The following is a 26,420-nucleotide window of genomic DNA, read 5'->3' as shown; positions in this document are numbered from 1 at the left end:
GTGCTGGCCCCCATCCAAACGTGAGACCGATGAAATTCTATCACTAAGACGAATGGCTCTCACACTGCCAGCAGCAATCGTTGCACGAGCAATGAATCCAATTTCTCTTCCACCTTTCTTGAGTAGCTCTGTGGGTGCAAGAGAAAATTGTCTGATAATTACAATTATGGTGCATATTCAGTTCCATTTAGAAAGGACAAAGTGACAGTCATATCTTGATTTTTTTTTTTAGTTTATTTCTTTTTTTGTGCCCTGAGGCCATTTACTACAACTTTGAAGATGAAAATAATGACATTTATGTTGTGTATGTTTTAAAATTAGTACAACTTTAAGAGTTGTGTTGGGGTTTTATAGTCTCGTTAGACTATAATAAGTCATTACAAGCACACAAATATTCAAACAACGCATGCTGTGCTCAAAGAAATTTCACGTACAATACTGGAATCAAAAGAAATACAGCCAACCTTTGGCAACTTTTACTTAACAGTAAAGTTTCAAGATACCAGTTTGACATGATGCACTTTGTGGTGACATGTGCATTGTTAGAACCATCAGAAGATGGGTGCATGCATGGACAGCGTATACAGTAATACCCAGGTAGCCTTTGGCCTTTGAACGATGCTCAGTTGACACTAAAGGGTCCAAAGAGTACCAGGAAAATATTCCCCACAACATTGCACTACCACCCTGAGCCCTTGATACAAGGCAGGATGGGATACATGCTCCATTTAGCTTAAAGCTCGTTTTAACTTTGTCCATTTGTTCTTTCTGCTAAGACAACAGTATAGTCAGTTTACCAGAATTTTTTAACTACACTGTTCTGCTGCTCCTAAAAAAATGTTAAAAATGGTTCAAACATACTGAAAAAGCTACACAAGTCTTTAAAAGCTCAAGAGCAGTGCGTATGGAGCTTCCTGGAATGGGTTTTGATGGCCGAGCAGCTGCATCCAAGCCTTATATTACCAAACCCAATGCAAACCGTCAGATGCAGTGGCACAAAGATCGCCACCACTGGAATCTAGAGCAGTGGACAGATGTTCTCTGAAGTGATGAATCACGTATCTCCATCTGGCAATCTGAAGGACGAGTCTGGGTTTGGTGGTCAGCTGTTATAGCTGCAAACCCTATGGTTTAAAAATAGGATGTTACTGAAGTTCATATGCATGTGAAGGCAGATGAACAAATATGGCAATACAGTGTATCATGCAAATAGCAAATATTAGCAGCAGGCTCTATTAAGTTACATTCCACCACTTGTTCTGCCCGTGTCCTCATCTGATATCACTTTGCATTGCAAGAGTAACTGCACTCTAGTCAAATGGCATTGGTAGGATGGCAAGTAGTGATGTCTGACCTGAAAGTATCATTTTAAAAAAATATATATATATATATATGTATATATATATATATATGTGAAAAACGTAATTAGGTTAACTTAAACTTATCAAAGTTTCTAAAAAAAGCTGAATGAAGGAATGCACTCTATATATGGCCATCTTTCCTCAGAGAATAATGCAACCTAAAGAGCCTCATGAGTGAAATACGATCACCCCCTGAAATCAAAATAAACGCAGAGTGGATTACATCCTTTAACCATAAATGAAGCAGGCATGAGCTAGGATGTAAAAATTAAGTCCCACTGTTATGAAACTTTTGTTTCAGAAGTATTTATATAGAACGAGGAAGTCCCCGCTTCCCTATTTGTTAATGGCTCATTGTATTCTATGGGACAATTTTAAAATTTTAAGAAGACATGAATTGCCACACCACTTATGGGTTAAGAGAGAGAGAGAGAGAGAGACGGGAAACGTGTGTTGGTTATAATGAGGTGACCTCTCTGTGTGTACTTCTCCCTGCTGAAGCTGCGCTAGAGCCACAGTGCGTGACGGGTCAGTCTATTACTGTACTTCCAAAAGCACACTCGTGCTCAGAGGTTCCCTGTAGAGTCCGAAATGAACCTGCCGTCCAGAGAGGAGTGCGAGGGGTGGGACCAGGCAAAAGTAGCCTCCTTACTGTATAAGGTGAGTCCACTGGAAATGGGAGAGATGCTTGTGTTTTGTCATAGTTTAAATATTCACCACTTCATTCTGAGGGTCATGTATAATGTTAATGTTAATGCAAATTAGCAGCTAAAGTGTTAAAGTAAGACCAGGACATTAGATGACTGGAAGTTAAATGTTTGGTTGTTTCAATAAGTGTGTGTAATTAGCAATTTAAAAGTAGTGAATGGATATGTTTCCTCTCCTCAGAATAATATGCAAGAATGCGCCGTCACCGTAAACAGACTGAAAATTAATGGACAGAGATTTCTGGTGAGTCTTTCCTCATTTGTACCTGAATAATCCAGAAATGGCTCTTTCTCCCACGCAGTTACATAATCTACTAATCCACCCAGGATCATATCAGGGTTGTGGTTGTGTTCAGTTTGTTATTCTAATTAAAATGGTCAAATCCTGACGAGCAGTTGTTATTATTGTGATTATGACATTAACAGCAGCAGAATAATTACATTTCCTCGAGCTGTTTGTGCCATTTTGCTAGAAAACACACACACACACAAAGAATCAGTTGAGGCTGGTTTATTTGTAAAACTCTCACTCTCTCTGTTACTCTGGCAGACATTTTTTTATTATTTTCTTGTTAAAATGTCACTGCTTGACTTGACTGACGAACACACTTTTACTATGAATCTAAAAGCACGCTTCAAGTTGACAAACAGGAGAGTTCACAGGATACGAAACATGACTAAAGCCGGTTGCGTTACTTTCCACACTTGCTCTTTGTGTAAACTGTGGCCCTGCTAATGTGGAAGTCTGTGTATCTGTTGTAACTTCTGCTTTGGTTTCACCCTCGCTGCTCTGTCTCCATCATCCACACCGTGTGTACAGTCTCTGAGGCCTTTCTCATAGTTACCGAGAAGCAGGCTGCCAAAATGAGCGCAGCTGAGTGCCCCTGTTCGGGAGAGAGTAAGGAGTGTGAAATGAGTCTCATGGCTAATAAAGCTGTAATCCCCACTTACTTAAGTAAGTATCTCTAAATCTGCTTCAGTCATGAGGGGGAACGCTGTTTAAAGAGGATTTTATGCAGCAAATAACTGAAGTGAGGGTTTATAACTCCCTAATATTTGGTGTTTTGGGGATCTTTATAATACTTCAGTAAAAACCTCCCACACACTGGCAAGCCTGAAGAAGCTTTCATTCATATGCATCTTTTAAGTGGACGCTTATGCACACTTCTTGCCACGCTCTAAATTAGAGCAGCGGCCTAGTCGCCTATTCATTATTCAATGACCCTGAGCTAACTCCACTTTAGGTGGGATATTGCATCACTGAAGTGTTTGGCCTGCATAGTTAAAAAAAAAAAAAGATGCGGATTTTTATCAGTCAAATTGATTAATACTTCAGAGCAGAGGCTTTGATGTGCACATTAACAGCACCGATCTGAAATATACATATACATACAGTATGTGTATCGATTGATGGATCTCCTTAGCTACGGATCCAGCCAGTGCACGCTTAAGTAAACCCATGCTTTTATTGAATGGCTGCCCAGCTTTTTAGTTTAACTAGCTTCAAGGTTGCGGTGTCTGACAGACATTCCCCAGTCAAACTTTTAAGCTTTTTTTTTGGTCTAGTTGATTATTTTTTTTTATTCAGTATTTTTACTGCAGCAAAGGATTTTGATCTATAACCTAAAATCCCCAACCAGCTTCTCGATGGATCGCTTTTGGATGAAATTTCCTTCTGCTGTTCGGCGTCCTCAGAGGCTGAATCATGCTGACTTTTGCAAACCTCTAACTTTTTCTCCAGTGCCGCAAGAGGAGGTTGACATTTGTGGTTCAGAGCAAAGTAGCTCAGCAACAACTGGGTGCACGGGCATGAAATTTGCAGCAAATATTCTGTGTCAATAGAGGACTTTGTTTTGCTCTTGACTTTATAATTTGCTCAAACAGGCAGGCTGGCATTTTTAACTATTATGTAGCATATGTAAGCAATTTGCACAAATAATAGACTGTATATAATGCAAAATGTTATATAATCTGCTATTTTAAGCTCTATAGTACAGATATTTGTGGTTTGATTACCTTCCGGTTGTTCCTCCAATCAAATGCTCCCATCAGTATCAGCTTGTTAGCATTGCTACTGGAATATATTAGCAAGCTGATGTTAGGCTGTTATGACTGTATATAAAATATGGACACCTGCTAGTTTGTGAAGGCTTTAAGCATGTTGGCTGTCACAGTGAAGTGGGATGTGATGAGCAAGAAAACTCTGGGCACTGCTGTCAACCACAAGGTGGCCCCATCCTGAAGCAGTATTGGCTCTACAAGTAGCCATAATTTAGAAAAAGTCCATGATGTAACTGAGAAGATTTCTAACTCACAAGTTATACTACAGCACAGTCAGGAAACTGTTTTCTGGAATGATTAGTGGAATCCTTTTCCTATAGACAACCTGTCTTTGTCATACAACCAGAGAGGTTGCCCCCTACTGGTAATGATAAAGAATGCAGAAGCTTCACCTTTCAGATCTGGAAAGTTACAGAAGAGTTATGACACTAAATGTTCACTGGTGTTTATGAGCATGCTTACAGAAAGTGTATAAAGTTGTCTGTGTTTGACAGAATAACTTCATAGATACATATATTTGGAAAATATCTGAAAAAAGTCTTTACTGTAAAGACATTTGTGTCTTTGAGAAAGGTTTTGTTTGGATTTTCAGTTGACGAATTCCAGCAGATGGTGCTCTGTTACTTTCTCTACTACAAGTGACGCTGCTCATTGCAACTATCCAGTTCCTCTTCTATTTTTGACAAACATCCTGAAATTGCCCCTGGCAGTGTAATGTCACTTCCTTTTATTTTACAAGAGCAACCGTTTTAAAGACTCAGTGGTTGAATCATCAGTGTGCTTCTGAAAAACCGACCCGCCTGCAAATATACGTTTTTGTATTGTTTGAAGGGGCTGTGTTTGCCTGTGTTAACCTAAAATCACATTTGACAACAACTGCAGTGTTGTTAACACTCCAGTGACATCACTGAAAGGACTAATTATTAATAAAAGGAGAATTTTTAAAGGCATTGTTTGCCTCTTCTATGGGTTTTTAAAATCCAGCAAAGAAGAGGAAACATTTGTAATAAGTTATTTTTGACTCATCCGGAGCTCAGCGTGTGTCCAGAAGCAGAGCAGGGCCTGCACTTTGGTATCTGAATGTCATCCAGCGAGCATGCTTCTGCTGAGCATTGCCTTTGGCTTATTTTACATATTCATGTAATGTACAGTGGCTGGAGCAAAGGTCATAAAATCCATTTAAAAAAAGTGAGCAACACAGATCTGAACTGCTTTCATATGGCAACGTCATCATCAGCTCCTGGCTCGAATGCATCTTATTCACATTGCACCCACAACGCGTGGTCACGATTTAGCGGTAAGAATGAAAGGTGAGAAAAGAAAAACAGTTTTATTCGAGCGGTGGATGGCTGTATAATACAGTACGGAGAGGAATGACAGACAGTCAGCGCAGCGCGGATAAAGGTAATCTCTGTCTTTTTGATGCCACATTCGCTCACACAGGTAGACAGGTTAAAAGCGATATGTAGAAGCAGAAGATCAAAAGAACTGTCAGCTTCCATCTCTGTAATGCCGCCTGTGTGTGGCGGCTATGTGGGGAAGCCACTTTCAGCTTCTGTGTATCACATTGACATTACAAACGAAGGCCCCTCGAAAAAAAAAACCACGTGCTTCCATTGCAGATGCTTCCTATGAAGCACATATAGCACATCTGCATTTAGTTGCCACTTTATTAGGTGCAGGGTTGGATTGCCTTTTGCATTCAGAAGTGTCTTGTGCTGGAAACATACCTCAGAGATTTTAATCCATACTGACATAGTATCACAGCTTCATGTCCGTAATGCGATGCTCCCATTTCCACCTGTTAAAGAGCAGCTGTACCTAATAAAGTGACTTGTATATGGGGAAGCAGTGTATATTTCTGCTTTGCCGTTGGCCTTAAAAATCTACAGCGGCACTCTGCAATAATATATCCTCAGCGTAATAAGCAGTAATTCTTTAGCCTCACTGAATCTAATTTGAATTTTGACACAGCTGCCTCGTAATGGATAACAGAGCCACAAAGCAGGAAAAACACCTTAAACTAGAATTAGCTTGTCTACATCCAGTGTAGATTTGTGAACATGTGGAAAGTCTCTCACCTAATGACAGTCATGAGACCTTGTGCAGCTGCCGTGAAAGAACCGAGGGGTAATTTTGTGGCCGTGTAGCTGCGAAGCTGTTCTCTCTATCGTGAAATGAAACTCGTTTCAACAAGAAGTATTAACAAATGTTCTGTGCGTCAGACCCTTGCCCTTGCTGTTTGCCACTCCGACAGCAAACCACTCATGAACAGAAACAAGAATAGTGGTCGTCTGTGCACCTGGTTTAGGGTGAAACTAAGATTTCACAATGACCCAATGTAGACTTTCCAGTGGGATATTCTGTGATTTTAATGTGTTTATTACCATCAGTAGTTTTGAGTCACATTTAAATAACAGTTGGAAAATTTCCTTATTTATCTTACGAGAAAAAACCCGCCCTAGGGTTGGTTTTTGTCAGGCCTGCTTGGCTTGTTTGCTTTACACATGCTCTCCACCTTTTTAGCAGTTTCACCTCTTTAATGTGTGTATTTATTATATAGATTGTGAATGGTATTGATTGTGAGGGCTGGGCCATTACAAACTAGGTTAGACTATAAATGCTGTGGTGTGCTGCATGTGACATACTTGTCCCTGTTTAAAAACAAACTACTTCTACAAATGAAAGCTAAAATCTCTACTCACTTTGGTTTATTACATAAACATGAATGACTGCACAGGGAAGTAATTTCAGATATAGCCTTTATCTTGCTAATGCTACTATCAGTATCGTCAAGGTTAAAAATGTCACATCATGACAATGAAAAAATGGTTTAAAAGAAGACTGGGAAAAGGAAAAATGCCCCATTCACATTTACTAACAGGCCTGATGGCAGATCTAAAAGCATGTAAACCACTGCAGTGTGACCGTGAGCATTTTTAAAATGATAAAACGTGGACTCTGGGCCTACTGGAAGAAAAGGAACGGATGCACCTTGTAGAGCTGTTGTGTCTCATTTGAACAAGCACAGACACTCCTATAAATAATTCACTGTGTGAGCAGTGCCTGAGTATCCACTGGGGCAGACTATTTGATATTTCATTCGGTGTCAAAAGGCTAAGTCTGATTTTATACAGATGTTTTTTTCTTCTTCCTGTAAGTCTGCGTGATGATCAAGGGTGTATCTGCGAGGGCAAGGTTCAGTACTTTGAAGGAGGCACAGTCTTTCATATTAAGTGATCTCACTTTTAAATTTACAGATGATTAAATCCCAATCTCTGTCTTAAAGTGCTTCCGCTATGCTATGGGCTTATTCCTAGAGGTAATGCGGCTTTTTGTTCAACCGAAACACACACATCAAGGTAGTGTGAGCTGAATTACTAACTCCCCTCCCTGTGGAATTTCTCTTATAAATAAACAGCTACTGTTTAATCAGCTTAACAGCATATCATTACACAGGTTTCACATCATACTTATTGAATAAAGGACCAATTATATATTCTTACGTTAAATTAAGACGCTTTATATTACAGCCTGTTATGACACGCCTCCGTCGGGTCACGTGACGTCTCGCAAACTAAAATTCACAACTTTTCCCAAACATTTGTGGCCGTGGATCCTCATTACATTACAGCAAATTTAAAACGGAAGAGAGACAGAGCAAGTAACGACCTGGAGTAATGAATTATGAATGAAGAGGGGAATACATAATTTAGCGGGATTTGTTGCATATTTTATGGTAATCATTTTCCTTTCATTTACAAATCACAAACGCCTTACTGCAACACAGACATTATGAATACGACAAAAAAAATTGTAATACAATGCAGCACGCAGTCGGCTAAACTTTTTTTGAAATGTGAGATCATTTAGAAAATTGGGTAATATGATAATATGGTTGGGATTTGTTTGTATTAAGACGAGCGAGCCAAACCTGAAGGTCGACGACTTTCATTTACAAAACAGAAAACGGCCAACGTTCATTTAATGTTGATTTCAAAATTATTTTCTGTCAGCTTTTAGTTTAGAATTAATTATTATACAAACACTCTGTTAGTAAAAAAAAATGTGTTACTCCTGTGTTACTAAATATTTGGGCACATAAGCAAGACGCTCAGACCACAGCTTCCCTGTGAAATTACTGCAGTATGTTACCAACAGCACTTTTAAGTTAGTGTGTCTGAATGTGGCTAAACTGTGCCCTTTTTTGAGCTACAGTGAAGTTTGAGCACATGTGCCTCCAAATAAGGCCCTAAGTGAGATGCTGCCATCTTTTGTTTCTAAAGAGGTAATGCATTCGTGTCTCTTCTGCTCCAGTAAAGGTGACATTCTTGCCATATCATCTCTGCTGAAAGGAATCACAGCGATCTGTGATCTCTGTAGTCTCTTATTTTCCTCCCATCCTGTCACATTTTTTTAACAGTTGATTTCTCTGATGTTCTTTCAGAACCTGAGTGAAAGTGACATGAGCAAGTTTAGTCTCATCCACCAGCCGTAAGTAACACCCTCGTACCTCTGTCATCACACCCCTCAATCATATCCTCCTTTTTTTTTTCGCCCCGTCTCTGTCCTTCAGTTCTCGTTGTCTCTCATTTCTTTTTATTGTTGCTGCTGCAGTGTGACGAAACAAACCACAGGCTGACTGATCTCTCTGTCCAGAGCTACAAAACATTTCACAACAACAGCACATAACAGCAAAGGTGTTATAATCATTTGTATTGTTATTCCTTTACCTTGTTACACACTCGCTGGCCATTTGATTAGGTACGCCTGTTCGACTGCTCATTAACTCTAATATCTCATTAGCTGATTGCATGGGCAGCAACTTTGTGCATTTAAGCAGGTAGGCATGGTCAGGATGGTCCAATGAAGTTCAAACTGAGGATCAGAAATAGGAGGAAATTTGATTTAATTAAGTGTGAATGTGGCATGGTGCCAAAAAAAAAGCTGCTTTACTAAAGCAAAGTCTGACTGGTCAGACTGCTTTCCGCTGACAGGAAGCTCCAGTGGCGCAATCGGTTAGCGCGTGGTACTTATATGACAGTACACTGCAAAGCAATGCCGAGGTTGTGAGTTCGAGCCTCACCTGGAGCAGCCTTTAGCTGGAAAGTATAGTGGTAAGACTACACTCCTTTGGAGTGGGAGTCACAAGTTCGGTTCCCTCCTGGTATCCAGTAAGGCTCCTGCTAGAGCCCCATGCTAAAAGCCCTGGAATGACGCAGCCTGTCTGCAGCTCGGACACAAGCACTTCACTACATGTTCAATATATGTTGTACTGTGTGCGACAAATAAAATTTGTATTAGGGAAGGTAACAGCAACTACTTAACCACTCATTGCAAAGTGTGTAGGAGTGCGTGTCTGATCACAGAGCACATCAAACCTTATTGCAGATGGGCTACATTAGCAGAAAACCACACTGGTTGCCCCTCCTGTCGGTAAGTACAGGAAACCAAGGCTACAAGTCACCCAGGCCAACCAAAATTAGACGTTAAAAGACTGACCTATAGAAGTGGTAGACTCCAAGTGATAAAGTGTGACTGCACCAGATCTGCTTATATTCATGTGTAAATAAGAGAAGGAGCAGAAATGAAATTACAATATTTGTGTGTGTGCTCACGTACAGCTGGTTTCCACTGGATTTGTGTACGTGCACAGATGTGTTTAGGGAAGTTAGGGTCTCTGACTGCACCTGCACATTTGGCTGCATGTGTGTTCTTGTTTGTATGGTATGTACCCGTTGATGTATTCCCGAGTGTGCATGTGTGTGTGACATAAACAGACACCATTAAGCTACAATTACTCATTTCAGCCGGCATGCTCATATCATTATTACCATTACCCATCTATGGTCTGTAAAAAAATAAAACAAAAAAAAAGAATTAAAATTAATTAATACGCGTTTCTTGAAAATTATGCATTATTAAAATCTAAGTGAAACTTACTCCACATCTCCACTCAGTTACTTATTTATTTATCATAGAATTTTTATTTCTGTGCCAATAGAAAATGCAAATATTGTAACATAAATGCAACATATTGTACTTAAATCTTAGAGTGAAATGTAAAAATATTTATCTCATCATTTTGACAGCATGTACAAAAGTCATGAGCTGAAAAAAAAACACAATTTAGCAAATAACCAATTTAAATCTGCATTTTTAGACATTCTTTAAACATTAGCAACAAAAATAGACAATTTCTTCCCATTTGTTTAGTGAAATATACCAAGAAATGCCAAAAATAACGCAGTTTGACAGGGTTAAAATAGTACTTTTGCACCAAGAAGGTGATTTCCAAAGACCTATTAGGTAAAAAGAAAACTTGGCATATTTCACTGTGAGTGTACAGTGTGTCCACCGAAGCTGATGCATCACTGGGTTAGAAAACACACTATGAGTCATGGATTGGCCTCCCCAGAGCCCGGACCTCCACATTATTGAAAGCGTGTGGGATCATCTTGACAGAGAACGGAACAAGAAGCAGACAAAGAAGAGCTTTGAATGTCCTTCAAGACACCTGGAGAACTACTCTTGAATACTACTTAAAAAGAATGACATGCAAGTTTGCTTAAGAGAGTTCCTGCTTTTTTCTTTGAAAAAAATAAATAAATAAAGGTGGTCATACCAATTAAATGGTAAATGGCCTGCATTTGTATAGCGCTTTACACTACATTCAGTCATTGGCAATGGCAAGCTACATTGTACTGACAGAGGCGAGGCTGCCGGACACTGGCGCCACCGGGCCCTCTGACCACCACCAGCAGGCAAACATGGGGTTAGTATCTTGCCCAAGGATATTTGGCATGCAGCCAGGAGGCAGCCTGGGATCGAACCACTGACCTTCTGATTAGTGGCTCTGCCACCTGAGCTACAGCCACCCCATGTAGATTAGAATTGTTCAAACTGCTTTGCCTTATATACTGTGTTTCCATATGTTTGCACTTGTTTCCATAAATTGCTGCTCTTCTTTCCTTGCAAACTATAAAGAAATGAAGAGTGTCTCCAGATATTCGCACACTGTAAATATTTTATTTACCAATAAAACTGGTAAAAATGGCAACTACAAATTCAAATGTAAAACTGGAAGCCCTGAAGTTACTTGGTCTTTTATTTTCTTTTATCCCATTACTCATTCACTTGTCAAGCCATAAAGTTACTTAGAAAAAAGCAGCACTGTGCAGTTTGTAGGTTCACACTATGCACAGTATGATTCAGAGTACACAAAATCCAATCTGAAAAGCCACTTTTTGCAACACTTTCACACGTTATGTAACATGAAATGGACACATATATATAGAAAGAAAAAGGTGACAATGGTGAAGTGACAGGAGACTAAATATCTCATACTGTGTTCGCATATATTTTTATACACTCACTGGTACAACTGCGTGTTACCACAAATGTTGAAACAGCCAATCGCATGGCAGCAACTCAAAGCATTTAGGTATTCAAGATATCCTGCTGAAGTTCAGCTAGTGTATTCAAATGGGGAAGAAAGGTTATTCAAGTGTTTCTGTGGTTGTTGGTGTCAGATCAGGAGGGTCTGACTATTTGAGAAACTGCTGCTCAACTGAGCTTTTCCCACACAACCATCTCCAGGGTTTACAGAGAATGGTCCAAAAGCAAGAACCTGTGTGACAGGCCGTCTCTTGATGAAAACTCAACAACTCAATGCCAGAGGTCAGAGATTTGAGCTGATAGAAAGGTAACTGTAACTTAATTAACAAATCGTACCAAGCAAGGTGTGCATTCAGATGGTAAGGTCATGGATCCGTCCTGCCTTGTTCAGGCTAGAGGTGGTGTAATGATGACGTGTCAGATATTTTCTTGGCTTCTTTGGGGCTTTTGCAGCTCACAGCCTACTTGAGTATCGTTGCTGACATCAATACTCAGGTAGGCTGTGGCCTCACATTGTTACCACAGTCTATTCATCTTCTGATGGCTGTTCCCAGCAAGTTACTAAATCATTTCAAACTGGTTTGTTGAACAAGACGCTGTATTCAGATGGCCTCCACAGTCACAGCTCTCAATCCAAAAGAGCACCTTTGGGATCTGGTGGAGTGGCACAATTGCATGGATGTGTAACCATCTGCAGTGTCTGTGTGTCTGGAAGTGTCTGATGAGTAGAAGTTATCCGTTTCACATTCATTTCCAGCATATGGTATGACTGTCGTCATACAGCATGCTGACTAAAGGCTTCTTTTCTCATTGCGAGATCTGTTTAGATATTACCTTAAAAGTCCAAAGTTGTCTCTTTACTTCTTGGTATTTTCTTACCATGCACAACTTCCTCATATTACATCTTCCCCTGACTGTGATTAAAGGCAGAGTAGACGTTTCTTTAGCAAAACAAAAACCGAGAAAAGAAATTCCCATGATGATTGCATACATGCTGTAGTAAATCAACTTCCTTCCAGGTCAACATGAGAGTCAGCATACTTGTTATTTTTCTTCTCCTTCTTCATAGAACAGGGTTACAACATGGTACTTTCCACGACACAATGACCTTAACAACAGATCATTTTTAATGCTAAAAGCATAAGTTAGACATAGATTAACAAATATGTATTACTTGAAATAGAGTGTTAAATAATAAAACATCACTGTCAGAGGAAGTTAGCAGAGTTTTACGTGTAATTGTGGCAAGTTCTAAGTCACCTTTCGATCTGTTGTATAACATACCGAACTCGAAGTCATTCTCTAGAAATTTCCTATATATGAAGTTATCTGCAGTTGGTAAAATATCAGTGCTTGGAAGGGTGGAATTGAAGTAAGTCAAGACAGATGTGATGTAAGAGGGCTGCTGAAAGTATAGCCACTGAAACCTATTTTTGAGTGTGTGTGTGTGTGTGTGTAAGGGGAGTGGAAAAGAGAAGTGATTTGTCTGAAAGAGGTGGCTCTAGCAAATTCCCTCCCCTGTGTGAGAAGGACGTGACTAAACAAAGGCAGGGTTCCTTTACAATTCTGCGAACAATTCGGCAGTCGACCTTTACCGCATGACAGGAATGTGGCCCGTAAAATGTAAACTTTTGGATCAAACATGAACATGGATACGTTAGGTAAACTGGCTGCTCCTGCCACAGCAAAGATCCGGTAAGAAGCTGGGTTTTGTTGTAACTTTTGCGTGAGCGTTGTTGCTTTAAGCCAATTTTTGGTTTGTTTCAAATGTACAAGGAGTATAATTAGCAACAAAAAAAAGAAAAACAAAGCTATGATTTTTTTATGTATTTATTTTTTATGTTCTGCTTGGTAATATGTCCTGCAATTGATTACAAACACTGTAAAACTACAAAACTGTCCAGATAGACTTGTATTCAGTTTATTCAGCAAAATGCATTTAAACCCTGGCTGAAAAGTGAAATGAGGAACTTATGTGAATGCTTCTTTAGAAAGTACTTTTTTAAGCTGAGAAACAAGACAAATTACATGTGCATGTACAACTGCATTCATTTATGATTTGTGTTTTGTATGAAACCTTATGTTTGCTTTCCAGGCAGCTTCAGAAGATTGTTCAAGATATCAAGAAAAATGATGGCAGCTTCCTGAATAAACTAAAAAGGTCAGTTTCTTAGAATGAAAGCTTTGATTTTCTGCATGGGAAAGTTACATAGTTGTTCAATTTATCTGTCCTGCTACAGTCAAAGAAAAAAAAAAGCCTGGTGATCTAAAAGCAAAAAAAAAAAAGTCCATGCGGTTTGTGTACATGCACCAGTGGAGAACGTCGATTCCTCTTTCACAACCGTTGGAAAAAGAGACGCAAAGCAAAAATAACTAAAACAGATGGCATCGCTCTCACTTTCCTTTCCTGAAATGAGTCCCCTCAAAACACGCCAAGGATAGAAACTGACACACAAAGGCCATTTATTCAACTCGTGTCTTATGTGCGAAAAAGACTGCTGACTGCATTTGTGCGTGTCATCCTTTTGTGGTTTGACAGCCTTCATGAAGTGAACACACATTTGCTTAAGTTGAAGTGTTCAATGATTCTGCTTTATTATTTGAAAGTGCACTTTGTTTCACTGTCGAGTCATCTAATGACAGCGTTTGTGTGTGTGTGTGTGAGACAGGCTGACAAACAAACCGGTGCCCACAGTGCCGGCAAGAGACTACAGAGGTAAGAACTGAGTCATTAGCCCATACAGTACACTGAAGGAGTTACAGGTCAGTGTAATCTACATGTCTGTACAGAGATTCACCTGAGGGGGGCTCCTTGTGTTATTCCTATCCCAGTACAGAGACATCAATGGGACACTTGCTACAAAAAAAATAACTTTGACCTTTCTGACTCATCTCATTAAGACTCATAAAGTGTCTTTTGACTTCTGATGATCTTGGACGGGATTTTTATTTTTTTGTACAGTGTGGGGGTTTCAGACTTTGTCCCACGTGTCTCCTTTGTGCAACTGTAGGAATGGAAACTTTTAAAGAAATCAATCTGTACACACACAGCCATGTGTATTTTTAACTCTAGAAACACAAATTTGACATTTTGAAAGAAGAGAAGTTAGCTATCACTCTCCAGTTTTGATTTGCCAATAACTGCTAGCTTTCTATGAAATAACTTCCTGAACTCTATCACCACAATAGACATAAAAGTTTACATCTGAATTACAAGTCATTAGGCTGGATTATTATTTTTTAACTTACATCTTTGATTTTTTGCCTCCGTGTCCATGATTAAAGGTACAAATTTACTATTAAACAAACTGCAGCTCAGTCAAATCACCTGTTTTCAGATGTTGGCTTGATAACCTCGTTGCTTAATTGCATAAAACTTACACAAAAAAGTCAGTAAAGTGTAAAAATACAGAATGATAAAATTGCATCATTTTAAACGACTGAGAGAATTTACTCTACAGTTCAAGAGGTGAGGAGACACACATCACTGGCTCCACCACAGAAACACTGAGTTTTGAGGTTTTATTCTAAAATTGTGCTCTAACACCTGCTGAGTTTCGTTGGTTGCCAGGTTTTACTTTTTTTTAGAAATTTGGCTTTAATAACAGCAACAATTGCAAGGATTGCGTTTACACATCTTGATTTCTTCCTCTTTGTTACGAAAATGCCTTAAACCTCTGTGTTTACAGATGACCACAGGGAAAGCGACGATCATCTGTCGGATTCTGATTATGTAAGTTAGAAAAATGCTCATTTTAAATGATTGTTATACTTGCTGATACACTTGCTATTAAAAGCGTGTTTATTCCAGGACAATGACACATATGAGGATCCACGTGATGATGACAGCTACGAACCTCCTCCTAGCCACAGAGTCTTCACCGCACTTCCCTCTGGTTCCTTCCCAAGGGGCGAGTATGTTGGTCAGTAGTCATTTGACCTTTGTTGTTTTAATAGAACTTACCTTTTTTGTCACTATAAATACACACTTTTTTTTTCTTTGCTTTTTTTTTAGTTTCACTGATGACACTTGAAAATTTACGCAATGTTGAGTTCTTTTTATAGTTTCTATAGCCTTGAAACTCACTCTTTGGCAGTCATCCCTACCTTTCTGCAGAAGTGTGACAAACACACATTGAGTCGCAATACACCAAGCTGTCTTCATGCAAATGATGTCCCTTTTTCTGGTTCTGCTTCTCCTTTTCAGACAGCCCACCCAAGCGGCCACCCAAGAAGCCCCTCCGCCCAACTAAGTTCAAAGAGCTACCCCCTGAACCCCCGAACGTGGGAAGTGATGAAGTAAGGCCACTTTGGTGTGACATTTCAGTTACATTTCACTACATATTTTAAAATATCTTCCAACGAATGTGGGGATGTTGCCTCTGTTGCTTTTTAGGAGGACTACATAAATCCAGATGTCGATGACAACTATGTAGAACCTTCAGAGAATGCTACTAGCAGTAAGCTACAAGTCTGAACATAGAGAAGAAGAAAAAAGATCTGTGCTTTGCAATATGCTGAATAACAGCTGGAATTTGAATTCAATGAGAAAAAAACAAAATACAAATAGTCACAGGAAAAATGATAACAATCCTTTCTATGCCTTTCCTCATACGCAGGGAACAGTGGGAACAAAGCTACAAGAGACCTTCCCAAGTTACCAGAGCGGACTCCGAGTCCCGGTGGGTAAAGCACATGGTCAGAGGGGTGTACAGTGGTCCCTCGTTTATCGCGGGGGTTACGTTCTAAAAATAACCCGCGATAGGTGAAATCCACGAAGTAGCCAACTTTATTTTTTACAATTATTATAGATGTTTTAAGGATGTAAAACCCCTCACTACACACTTTATACACTTTTCTCAGACAGGCATGAACATTTTCACACTTTTTCTCTCTTGGCCCCCACAGTTGTCTTTGACGGTGCAAAACGTTTTGTCAACATTGTTGCTTGTTGGGGAGAAGACTTACAAACAGACAGTACAGCACTTCCGAGTCACACTGCTAGCTTATTAAGATTTATGTAAATTTGACAAGCTGGACTCATTCTGTACTGTGCAGGAGACACGGCACGGGGGAGATTGACTGACAATGGTCTATAGCCAATCAGAACGCAGAATACAATGTGCTGTAAAAAAAAAAAAAAGAAAGAAAGAAAGAAAAAAGAAAGAAAAAAAAGAAAAAAACATACAAAATTACACAAAAAAAATCTGCGAAACAGCGAAGCCGCGAAAGGTGAACCACATTATACCGAGGGACCACTGTACTACAAAGCAAGATTAATGGGTTAAAACGGTTTGCGCCCAGTGCAACGTACATTCTTTGCTGAGTGAAAACATTTTACATGTGCAAGCAGTTGTTAGGCTGTGCTTTACTAACATCGTGAACGAAGCCCAGCTGTAAAGTTGCAGCGGTGCAAACTGTGCAGCTCATTGTCATGGGACTTTACTCATGCAATGATGCAACAAAAGTGTAAATGATTTTGCACTTGATTAGAATCTGCTGGTAAACACTAATGTCAGCTTGACAACATGTAGTGTGCTATTACCTCTTGTTGCAAAAACATTAGTTTGGGCCCTTGTCGAAACGTTAGCGATTAGAGGCTAGGCTGCTTTGTTGTTCTATCTTACTATATTTTTTTTAGTAGTAAACAAGTCTTGCATGTGTTTTGTAAACTAAATTATCAAGCTAATTAAAATTAGAGCCTCACTATGCACTAGATTCAGTTCCATTCAATTCAATTCAGTTTTATTTATACAGCGCCAAATCACACAATAGTCACCTCAAGGTGCTTTATATTGTAAGGTAGCCCCTACAATAATATATACAGAGAAAAATCCAACAATCATATGACCCCCTATGAGCAAGCACTTTGGCATCATTGGGAAGGAAAAACTCCCTTTTAACAGGAAGAAACCTCTGGCAGAACCAGGCTCAGGGAGGGGTGGCCATCTGCCGCGACCAGGCGGGGTGAGAGAAGGAAGACAGGATAAAAGACATGCTGTGGAAGAGAGATTAATAACAAGTATGACTGAGTGCACAGACCTCTCTATGCATCATGGGAATCCCCCAGCAGCCTACACCTATTGCAGCATAACTAAGGGAGGATTCAGATGAAAAGTTATAAAATCTTAGAGTGTAATGAAACAAACGCATCTCATGGTTATCCTCTGAATAGAGGCGTGTATCTCACATGATGTAGTTGCTTCAGAGTTGTCCACAATATTGGTTTTAATAAAACCACTCCCCACAAGGGAAAGATGTGATAAGTGTTACAAAGAAAGTGCTGCACAAAAAACCTTGTGAGTAATTTAGTCGATAGCAGATTGCTGCGGTGACCCATAGTTTGCACGTAAGAAGTCGATTTGTCTGCAAACGCTAACGATTAGCTGAGCAGTGGTAAATGGTAAATTCTTTTTCTGGTTTAAGTGTCACTTTTTTCACAGTTTTATTTGGCACCTTCCATGCAAACTACACACAACTGCATCAATCTGCTTTTCCAGCCTAAAGGCAAGAACAAAAAAGAAGTCCCGGCTCTGTCTTGACTCTTGTATTTAACAGGTTATTAGTAAATGCATGCAAATGCAAAGGATAGTTAAACAGCAGCCGAAGAGGCAGATGTAAACCAGCACCAAAAGGTGGCTTTTTTGGTTCTGCCTGCCTAATTGATGCTGTGGTTATTTTTCAGATTTCTATGAAGTTCCTGACAAAGAGGTAGGACGTTTATGTAAAACGTAATTACACATTTTTTTACATGAATACTTGAATACTTGAAGCTGAACACTGTTTGCATTTTATGCTACCCTCACAGGACAATTCTCCAGCTCATCCAGGAAGCAGGTTAGTTTAATACTTTCCAGAGTTACATTCGTTCATGTAGACAGATGTCCAAATCAGTGGTGGAATGTAACCAAGTAAATTTACTCAAGTACTGTATATAAGTGTAATATTAAGATGCTTAGATAGTAGTTTTTTTATTGCCACATTTTTGTAACACTTTTACTTTTTCAGTACATGCACTCAATATTATAACAAGTGGTTAAATGTTAAATCAGTGTTCCTAACCTTGCTATCCTTCAAGCCCCAAAGAAATAAAACTGTTTTGTAACTCTAAAAACTAACCAGGCGTATGTATCACTAATGCCTAATTCTCCAAGGAATTGTTTATGCTAAATTTAACTGTATGGCTAATACACTTGTACTTTTACTTAAATATGATGTTAAATATAGAGCATTAATTCCCCTTTTATTTAATATTGGTACTTTTACTTGAGTAAATTATCTGAGCACTCTGTTATAAAGTATTTGTTATAAATAACAAATAAATAACAGTATTTGGAAATTATTTTGACTGCAACTATTAATCATTTCCTTGGATTTTTCTTTTAGATTATGTCCAACCCCAGCAAAACACTCACCATCTTTGCCACCAAAACCCAGCCCCAGGTACGACTACCAAGACTCAAATTATGGCATGACCATTACTTTGTCATTACATTCTATTCTAATATTTGATGTATATTGATGTTTTGGGGATTTCTTTTTCTTCTTGTTGTTTTTTAGGGTGGCCATGAGGAAATCTCCCACGCATGTAAGTGATTACAAATTTTTAAGGCACATAAAAGATACTGGACATTAAGAAGGATACCAATGGATTGGTGTTGTTATTATGCAGGTCCAGGAGATAACTGATGGGGATGAATATGAAGTTTGCGATCCAGATGATAGTGAGTATGAAATAAAATTAAAGAACTATTTGGTCAGAAAGGCCAGTACTATGTGCTAGTACTATTGCTGTGGCAGGGTTCACCTGAAAGACCTTGGAAATGTTTCACTGCTTATCAAAGTGATGGAGTTTTAGATTAGGTGTTCCCTTTTATGATAAGGTCTCCTGCTCTGTATCATTATGAACAAACCGTACTGATTTCTCTGCTTGTATGCACACTGTGTTAGGTATATATAACTTATTGGACAGAGCAACACATTTTGTAGTTTTGCCTCTGTACACCACCACAATGGATTTTAAACCAAACAATAAATATGTTAAAGTGCATTCAAGGTTTTTTACAAAAGAGTTATATTAAGTAAGAATTAGAGCAATTTTTATACATAATTTTTTTCAAGCACCCAAAATTGTTTGGAAAAACGCTTTTTATGTGCAAGAATTGTTTTTAATACTTGGATGAAAATCCTTAATTTAGTACCTCCCATTAGGCTAGAAACCATGAACATCACCAAATGCTGTGTTTATTCCTTTAAGATGCTTTGCTACTGCAATTTGTTGCCTATTTGTTCATTTTTTTCCACTCTGATCTATCTTAAGTAACTGAAAAAAAATGCTTTATTAGGTTGGGATCATGCAACTCACTTGACGTTCGAAGAATATACCAAGTTTTTGCCTTGAGAACCTCTTGAGTTGCTTTTGCAGTATGGTTTGGGTGATTATCCATTTGCACTGTGAGGTGTTTTTTACCATTTGGCTCAATCTCAGAGTATTGCCAGTCCTTTACACATCACAATCCATCCTGTTACTTCTATCAGTAGTCACATCATCAAAAAACACTAGTGACCCATTTCCACTGGCAGCCATACATGACCATGCCATAACATTGCCTCCCCCAAGTATGAAAAATAATGTGGCATGCTTGGATCCCAGCTGTTTCTCTCCTTCTTCATACTTTTCTCTTCTGATCTTTCTTATACGAATTAATCCCGGTTTCATCTGTCCAAATAACTGATTTTAGTGCTGTGCAGGCTCTTTTAGATATTTTCTGGCAAGTATGATCTGGCCTTCTTGTTCTTTAGTGTAGCCAAAGGTTAGCACTTTGTTGTAACCCACTGTATTTGCATTAATGAAGGTGTCTCTTGAATTTACAATTTTCCAATGTTACACCGCCTACAGAGTGTAAATAAGGGCTGCTTCTTAGCTATGGAAATAATTCTGTCAATGTGCACTTTGGTTGTCATCAGTGGGCTTTCAGGGCTTTGTGACCTTTATGAACAAATTTTGAATTTTTGCATTTTGGCTGCTGCCACGTTGGTTTTTAGGGCCAGAACTTTCCATATTTATACAGGTGGCTTGAGTGCTAAGCTAACACTAGCAAGCTCAGTAGAAAGCTACACCCAAACATGGTACAGTTACAGACGCAAATAAATGTTGACCAGTGCTGATAACATACTGATATGATACTAGACTTTCACTCAACAAAGTTGAAGCACAAACCTTTTAAGGAGTACAGCTGTAATCCTTACTATCTGTAAGTTAATCCATTGAACTGCTACAAAAGGCATTACACCACAAACAGGATCAAAGGTTGCAGTTCAGGTCATTCGTATTAGTCAAGATCAGGCCAAGTAAAAAGCGTCAGATGCAGTGGTGTAAAGAACGCCACTCTCAAGTGACAAACCACTTTTCTACGATGGAATGACTAATTTATAATTTCAAAAATACTGACATTGATAACTAGCATTTATACTGTATAGGGTACCCAGTAATGCACTCATATAACTGCTTTGTATTTGCTCTTCTAGGTCCTGGGAGGAATCGTCCCCCACCTCTACCTAAACCTAAACCTGTACCCAGAGAGTAAGCTTCACTTACCCTAACAAGATTCCAGTTAACATAAAGCTATGAGCTCAAAGAATAGAATAAGTGATCATTTCATTGTTTTCCACAGGAGGTCACCAAAACCACCTCTAGGACCGGTAGGAATTTAATTTAAATGAAAGCAATGCACACAATGCTAGAATATTATAATTATCTGATTAAATGTCTAGTTTTTCATATAATACACTCATGCCTGACAACATTACTCACGTTCACTGATGACGGTGAAAGAAATACTAAATTTGACTTTCATTCCAGAGGCCAGATTTAAAAGCAAAGGACTTTGAAAGTAAGTGTTTTAATTAACTCCCATTATTAGCCACACCTGACTGAGCCTTTAATAAACACTGGACAATCAGCCAATTAGTGCAATCTGCTTCCCTAATTGTGTGCACAGCTTTAGCACACGTCTCATTTCCTCTGTGGTTTCCACTTGCTTTCCCATTATCACTTAATTGCAGAAGCACACAAGCAGCACAGACAGCGCATAAGAGTGACAGACGAGTTGGAGTGTAGTAGATTTTGTTGTCATTTACAGATTTTTCACATTAAATCTATTCCAGTTATAAGGGGTTAAATATACAGACTGAAACTGCTTTTTGACAAATTTTTATGAGCTGCTGATTACTGAAAAATTGTCTTTATTTTCTACTTATACCTAAACAGTAAGCAAGCTAATTTCAGCATGTCTGTATTTTTCAAGGCAAAACACTGCCTTTGGCTCATAATGAACAGAAGACTCCTCCAAAAGCTTTTACGCTGGACTTTCAGCGACCAAAGTAAGTGGTAAAAACTGTCTCTAAGCACAGCTTTGTACTGTGCACTCACTGACGTCTGCCCTGTTTGTGGACTCTGTCTTACAGAATTCCTATTCCACAGTTTACCTCCCCAAGTAAGTGCGGCTCCCCCCCTTGTGTCTCACATCCACGTACACAGGAATTTTGCACGTCAATGTAAAATGACATAAATTCTTACCGTTTATTTTCGCAGAGCCTCCTGAAAATGACACAGGAGATCAAGATAAGGTGTGCTCTTAAAACAGTAGACTGCAAAGATGTTTTTCGTAATACATTTGTAACCCTCATTTCCCTTCACTTTATTTCAGGATGCAGATATCTATAGGAAACCCTGGTATGCCAACGGGTGCGACCGAAAAACTGCTGACGATGCCTTGTTTCGCTCGAATAAAGTGAGAATCTTATTGGTGAGAAAAGAGAGCTGCTGACCCGTCATTTATGTAATCTGGGTTTGACTGTGAGCTTTTTCTGTTTCAGGACGGAGCGTTTATGGTGAGAAAGAGCTCTGGTCATGACGCACAGCAGCCGTATACGTTAGTGGTGTTTTACAATGGCAGAGTGTACAACATCCCGATCCGCTATATACCAAGCACTCAGCAGTATGCTCTGGGAAGAGAGAAGAAAGGGGAAGAGGTAAATATATGTCTTTGATAGGTCTGAGCCTTTTATGCCTGTCTAGGCCACTGTTTGTCAGAATTATGACACTAAAAGTGGCCAACACTTTACAGGTAACACATTAGTGTAGCAAATACCACAATACTTACTATTTACTACTATTTGCTGCACTACTTGGTACAATACATAAAAACAGATATACTTTATGCCTTATTTAACCCACATTTAAGAAGTTCTAAATAGGATGAGGATAGCAAGCATGCTCAACACTAGTAGAGTGAATGCTAAAGAAATATGGCTATAGCTGGGAATTCGGTTAGAATTCATTTTGTTATTTAAATGTCTACTTTTCAAAATGTTTGGAAATTTTCTGCTTACTTACAGTGTTTATGGTAAATGGACTGATTTTTTATAGTGTTTTTCTACACTACCTAAACACCTTATACAACTTGCCTCATTCACAAAAGAATATTTTTCTGTGCGTAAGCGTTTTTTATCTAACGTTCACACACATTTATGCTAATGATTTTTTGCTCAAATTGCCAAAAAGCCTTATGTGGTGGGTATTGTCAGTGTTTACCGTATAAACAGTACCTCATAAAGATTTAAAATATCTTGTTACATTTGACCTCTGAGCTCTCCTTCAAGATCAATAAATTAAAGGTCAAAGTGATAATATGTCTATATAGAGCTATTTAAACCAGTTTCTTTCTGCCATTGTTTGTATTGACAACATATAGGGAATGATGCTGGTATATTGGGATTCTAAATATCACGTTACTTTGGACCTTGGACCTCTTCTTCAACAAGGTCAAACTTTCATAAAATAAAAAGTAGAAATAAAGTATTGTTAAGGGAAAGAGAATGACTTGCCTAGTTAGAAATCTACTGTAATACGATATTATATAACAAGCTCAAGTTATTCATGCCCACAACTTTATTACTAAAGAATGAAATGAATGCTATGCATGCAATATATCCACATGAAGAAAAAAAATTGTAGGGCCAAACTCGTACTCAAAATTGTCAAGTATAGTAAAACAGGTTTCCACCGAAAAATCTTTTACAGCAAATTTAAACTTAACTTAAAAGTACATTTAAAAAGAACAAAATGAATATATAAAAAATATAATGCTGTTCCCTTAAAAGTAAATAATGCCCAGCGAGTGTGCTGACTTGGTGGAGGTTGGCGCTCTCTGACTGCTTCCTTTTTAGTAATGAAACACTGAACGCCGTTGGAATGTTTTGAATATAGAATGACTGACTTGGAAAAAGAGACCTTAGTCAGTTGGTAGGCACTTTTGGCTTTTCCCTTTTTTCCCAAGCAAATGATCTGCCTAGCTGATTTGGCACAGGTTATGTGCTGGCTGTCTTTCCTGATGATGAAACCCTACCCTTTCATCTGGGCTTAGGACCAGCACTAGAGGTATATTGGCTTGTGAGCTCTCATGGACTCTTGTGTGTCAGGCAGAACCGAGGGGAAATTATTCCTTTTTCATAAACCAAAAAGATTTTCCAATTTAAACAGTAGTGTTATGAATTAAGAAGGTCCTCTGCTTTATTAATAATTATTAGACTCATATTAAAGAAACAACAACACTATGACTGTCTGCTTAAAAAATAAATCACCTTTTTGCAAATTTACCTTTTGAACAAACTTCCTAAATGAAAGATCCCATATTAAAGCCTTTTTTAACAAGTTAATTTAACTCTCACTTGGCCCCAGGGCATTTTTAGTCATAAGCAGTTATGGAGTAAATACAATAAATGAAATGGTAGAATCCAATGACGCTGTAATTTACAATTCAAGACTGCAGTTCTTATGTGAGCTGGAGTCTTTACTCATATTTTATGGCGCTATAGACAAACTGGAGACATTATCATTATTATTATTAAAACGCTTTCTACCTATCAGCTGGTTTTTTCACCTAAAGGGTCATCCAGTGATTCGTGATGTGGGCCGCTGTGGCTACATAGTAGATAGTAGAGTGGGTCATTTACCAATCAGAAGGTTGGTAGGTTAATCCGCAGTCCATTAGTCAAAGCATCGAGTTTGTGTGTAAATGTTAGAAAAAGGTTCTTATACATAGATAAGAGCTGTATGAATGTGTGTGACTGAGTGAATTACACTTGTAGAAAGTGTTTTGATTGCTTAAATTGAGTAGAAAGGCAACACATAAGTCCCAGTCCATTTACCCTTACCATTAATTTATAGTGCCAAGTGCCAAGTCTGTGGCCAAAAAAAGAGCAATGATATGAGAGTCTTATGAAAATTCCAAAATCCTGCTCATCATGAGATCTGGCCAGCATGAGATTTAAAAAAAAAAAAACTTCAGCAAAGCTCAAGAACCTTTTACTTCGACTTGATCAACGGAATCGATTCCATTAAATGTAGCATTTCACATTATACTTATGTAACAAAACTACATGAAAAACTTGCATATAATTATATTACTTTAAGTCAGCATTTTGGGCATAGATATATTTTTGTCTTTAGGCAGCATCGTTGTAAAATGTGCCACATTCAAATACGTTTTCAAAAATGGCATCAACATGGATGCATAAAGACATGGCCATGTCCTGATACAGAGACCTACACAGTGGTGGACAGGGTTAAAATTGTCTCAAGCCTCATCCTAATGCTGTAAACATTTTCCTTTAGTCTAACAGAACATCCTCCTTTGTGGGGTTTTTTTCTCTCTCATTGCAGCACTTCAGCAGCGTCTCTAAGATCATTGAGAACCACCAGAGAAACCCCCTGGTGCTGATTGACAGTCAGAGCAATGCCAAGGAAGCCACCAAGCTATGCTACCCAGTGAAGCCCTAGGCGACCCTCGGTGACTCCAAACAGCAGAGTGATTGGTGCCGAGCGACTCGGTCCACTGTGTTTGCTGTGAGACTTTACAGAGGTCACTGGGGCTGTTGCTCTGTCACTTAAAAAAGCAGGTTTGAAACACACCCGAGTGCAGAGCTTGATTGTTTCAAAACAAGCGCAGGAGTCACCCAGTGCGGGCGTGCATGAGAACCTCACCAACACAGAAGCTTCCATCGCGTTATGTTAAAGGTTATTTAGATTGACACCCTGGCGAGTGATGTGACATCACAGTGTTACACTGATAATGAATCGTCTTTCCCCAATTTTCTGAGAACTTTTCTTGACAGAATTCCTCACTTGTGATAATTTTTTTTCCTTTTGACCTAATGCAGTACCAATGCAGTATCAAGCGGTCTGACACTATACACTGTATATGATTTTATGTATGCATTTCTGCCAAACTGACTAAGAACTGTGTGTGAAAAGCAATCCTTTTTCTATTGTCCACAATGACACCTCGAACTGTAAATCTACAATTATAACTTGCCAAATTGGCATAAATAATGTACATAGAATATTAGAATGCATCTAGAGCTGGACTTTGAGCTGGACACCAACCAGGTTCAGAATAAACCGCAGGAGCACGCAATGGGATTTCAACAAGCGTGTGAGTCAGACAACACAAATTCAAACCCATCCTAACCCTTAATCTGTGGCTAGGATGTTGTGCAGGAGCAGCAGCCCCATTATCTTTTTCCCCTCCTTCAATGGTTGATTGTCAGCAGGACTGCATGCTGGACCTGCCTGCACTGCTGGCCGTGCAGAGCTGAAGTAGCACAGACACAGAGAACTTTTAAACTCATGTTTTATTCACTTTTTTTTTTAATGCTCAGTTGGTAAACAGTGTTTTAAAATGAATCAAGGAATGAGACAGCTTTGCTGTAAGCAGAAAGAAGCAGGAAGCAGTAGGTTTATGATAGCAATACTTAAAGGAGCAATTTCTACAAGGTTGTATATTTGGTTTTAATAAAAAAAACTTTTCTTGTCTCGTATATTCAGTCA

The 26,420-nt window shown here is 38.8% G+C and overlaps 1 protein-coding gene and 1 non-coding gene across 5 annotated transcripts; both read left to right on the top strand.

The window, feature by feature from the left end:
* The first annotated feature begins 1,856 nt into the window (after positions 1-1,856).
* Positions 1,857-26,410, top strand: blnk (B cell linker). Of its 4 annotated transcripts, XM_013265925.3 has the most exons (24): positions 1,857-2,021; positions 2,250-2,312; positions 8,577-8,623; positions 13,623-13,688; positions 14,197-14,243; positions 15,217-15,260; positions 15,339-15,450; positions 15,735-15,826; positions 15,924-15,987; positions 16,147-16,209; positions 18,213-18,238; positions 18,336-18,364; positions 18,914-18,970; positions 19,088-19,115; positions 19,200-19,251; positions 21,056-21,110; positions 21,202-21,229; positions 21,390-21,420; positions 21,835-21,910; positions 21,995-22,023; positions 22,122-22,156; positions 22,237-22,320; positions 22,406-22,561; positions 25,254-26,410. In XM_013265925.3, the coding sequence occupies exons 1-24, from the start codon at positions 1,953-1,955 to the stop codon at positions 25,368-25,370; spliced, it is 1,470 nt and encodes a 489-aa protein (XP_013121379.1). In that variant the 5' UTR covers positions 1,857-1,952; the 3' UTR covers positions 25,371-26,410. The 4 variants fall into 4 exon arrangements, with proteins under 4 accessions (XP_013121379.1, XP_013121380.1, XP_025753289.1 ...); XM_013265926.3 differs by lacking the exons at positions 1,857-2,021; positions 2,250-2,312 and adding an exon at positions 7,752-7,868; XM_025897504.1 differs by lacking the exons at positions 1,857-2,021; positions 2,250-2,312; positions 8,577-8,623 and adding an exon at positions 11,684-11,834.
* Positions 9,130-9,223, top strand: trnai-uau (transfer RNA isoleucine (anticodon UAU)). Its single transcript has 2 exons — positions 9,130-9,167; positions 9,188-9,223. It is a non-coding gene; the product is annotated as a tRNA-Ile (tRNA).
* Positions 26,411-26,420: the final 10 nt, after the last annotated feature.

The sequence above is a fragment of the Oreochromis niloticus genome, linkage group LG13 (genome assembly GCF_001858045.2).
Source record: "Oreochromis niloticus isolate F11D_XX linkage group LG13, O_niloticus_UMD_NMBU, whole genome shotgun sequence".
Taxonomy (NCBI): Eukaryota; Metazoa; Chordata; class Actinopteri; order Cichliformes; family Cichlidae; genus Oreochromis; species Oreochromis niloticus.
The sequence above is the reverse complement of the archived record's forward strand: the minus strand, read 5'-3'. Positions and strand labels throughout refer to the sequence as shown.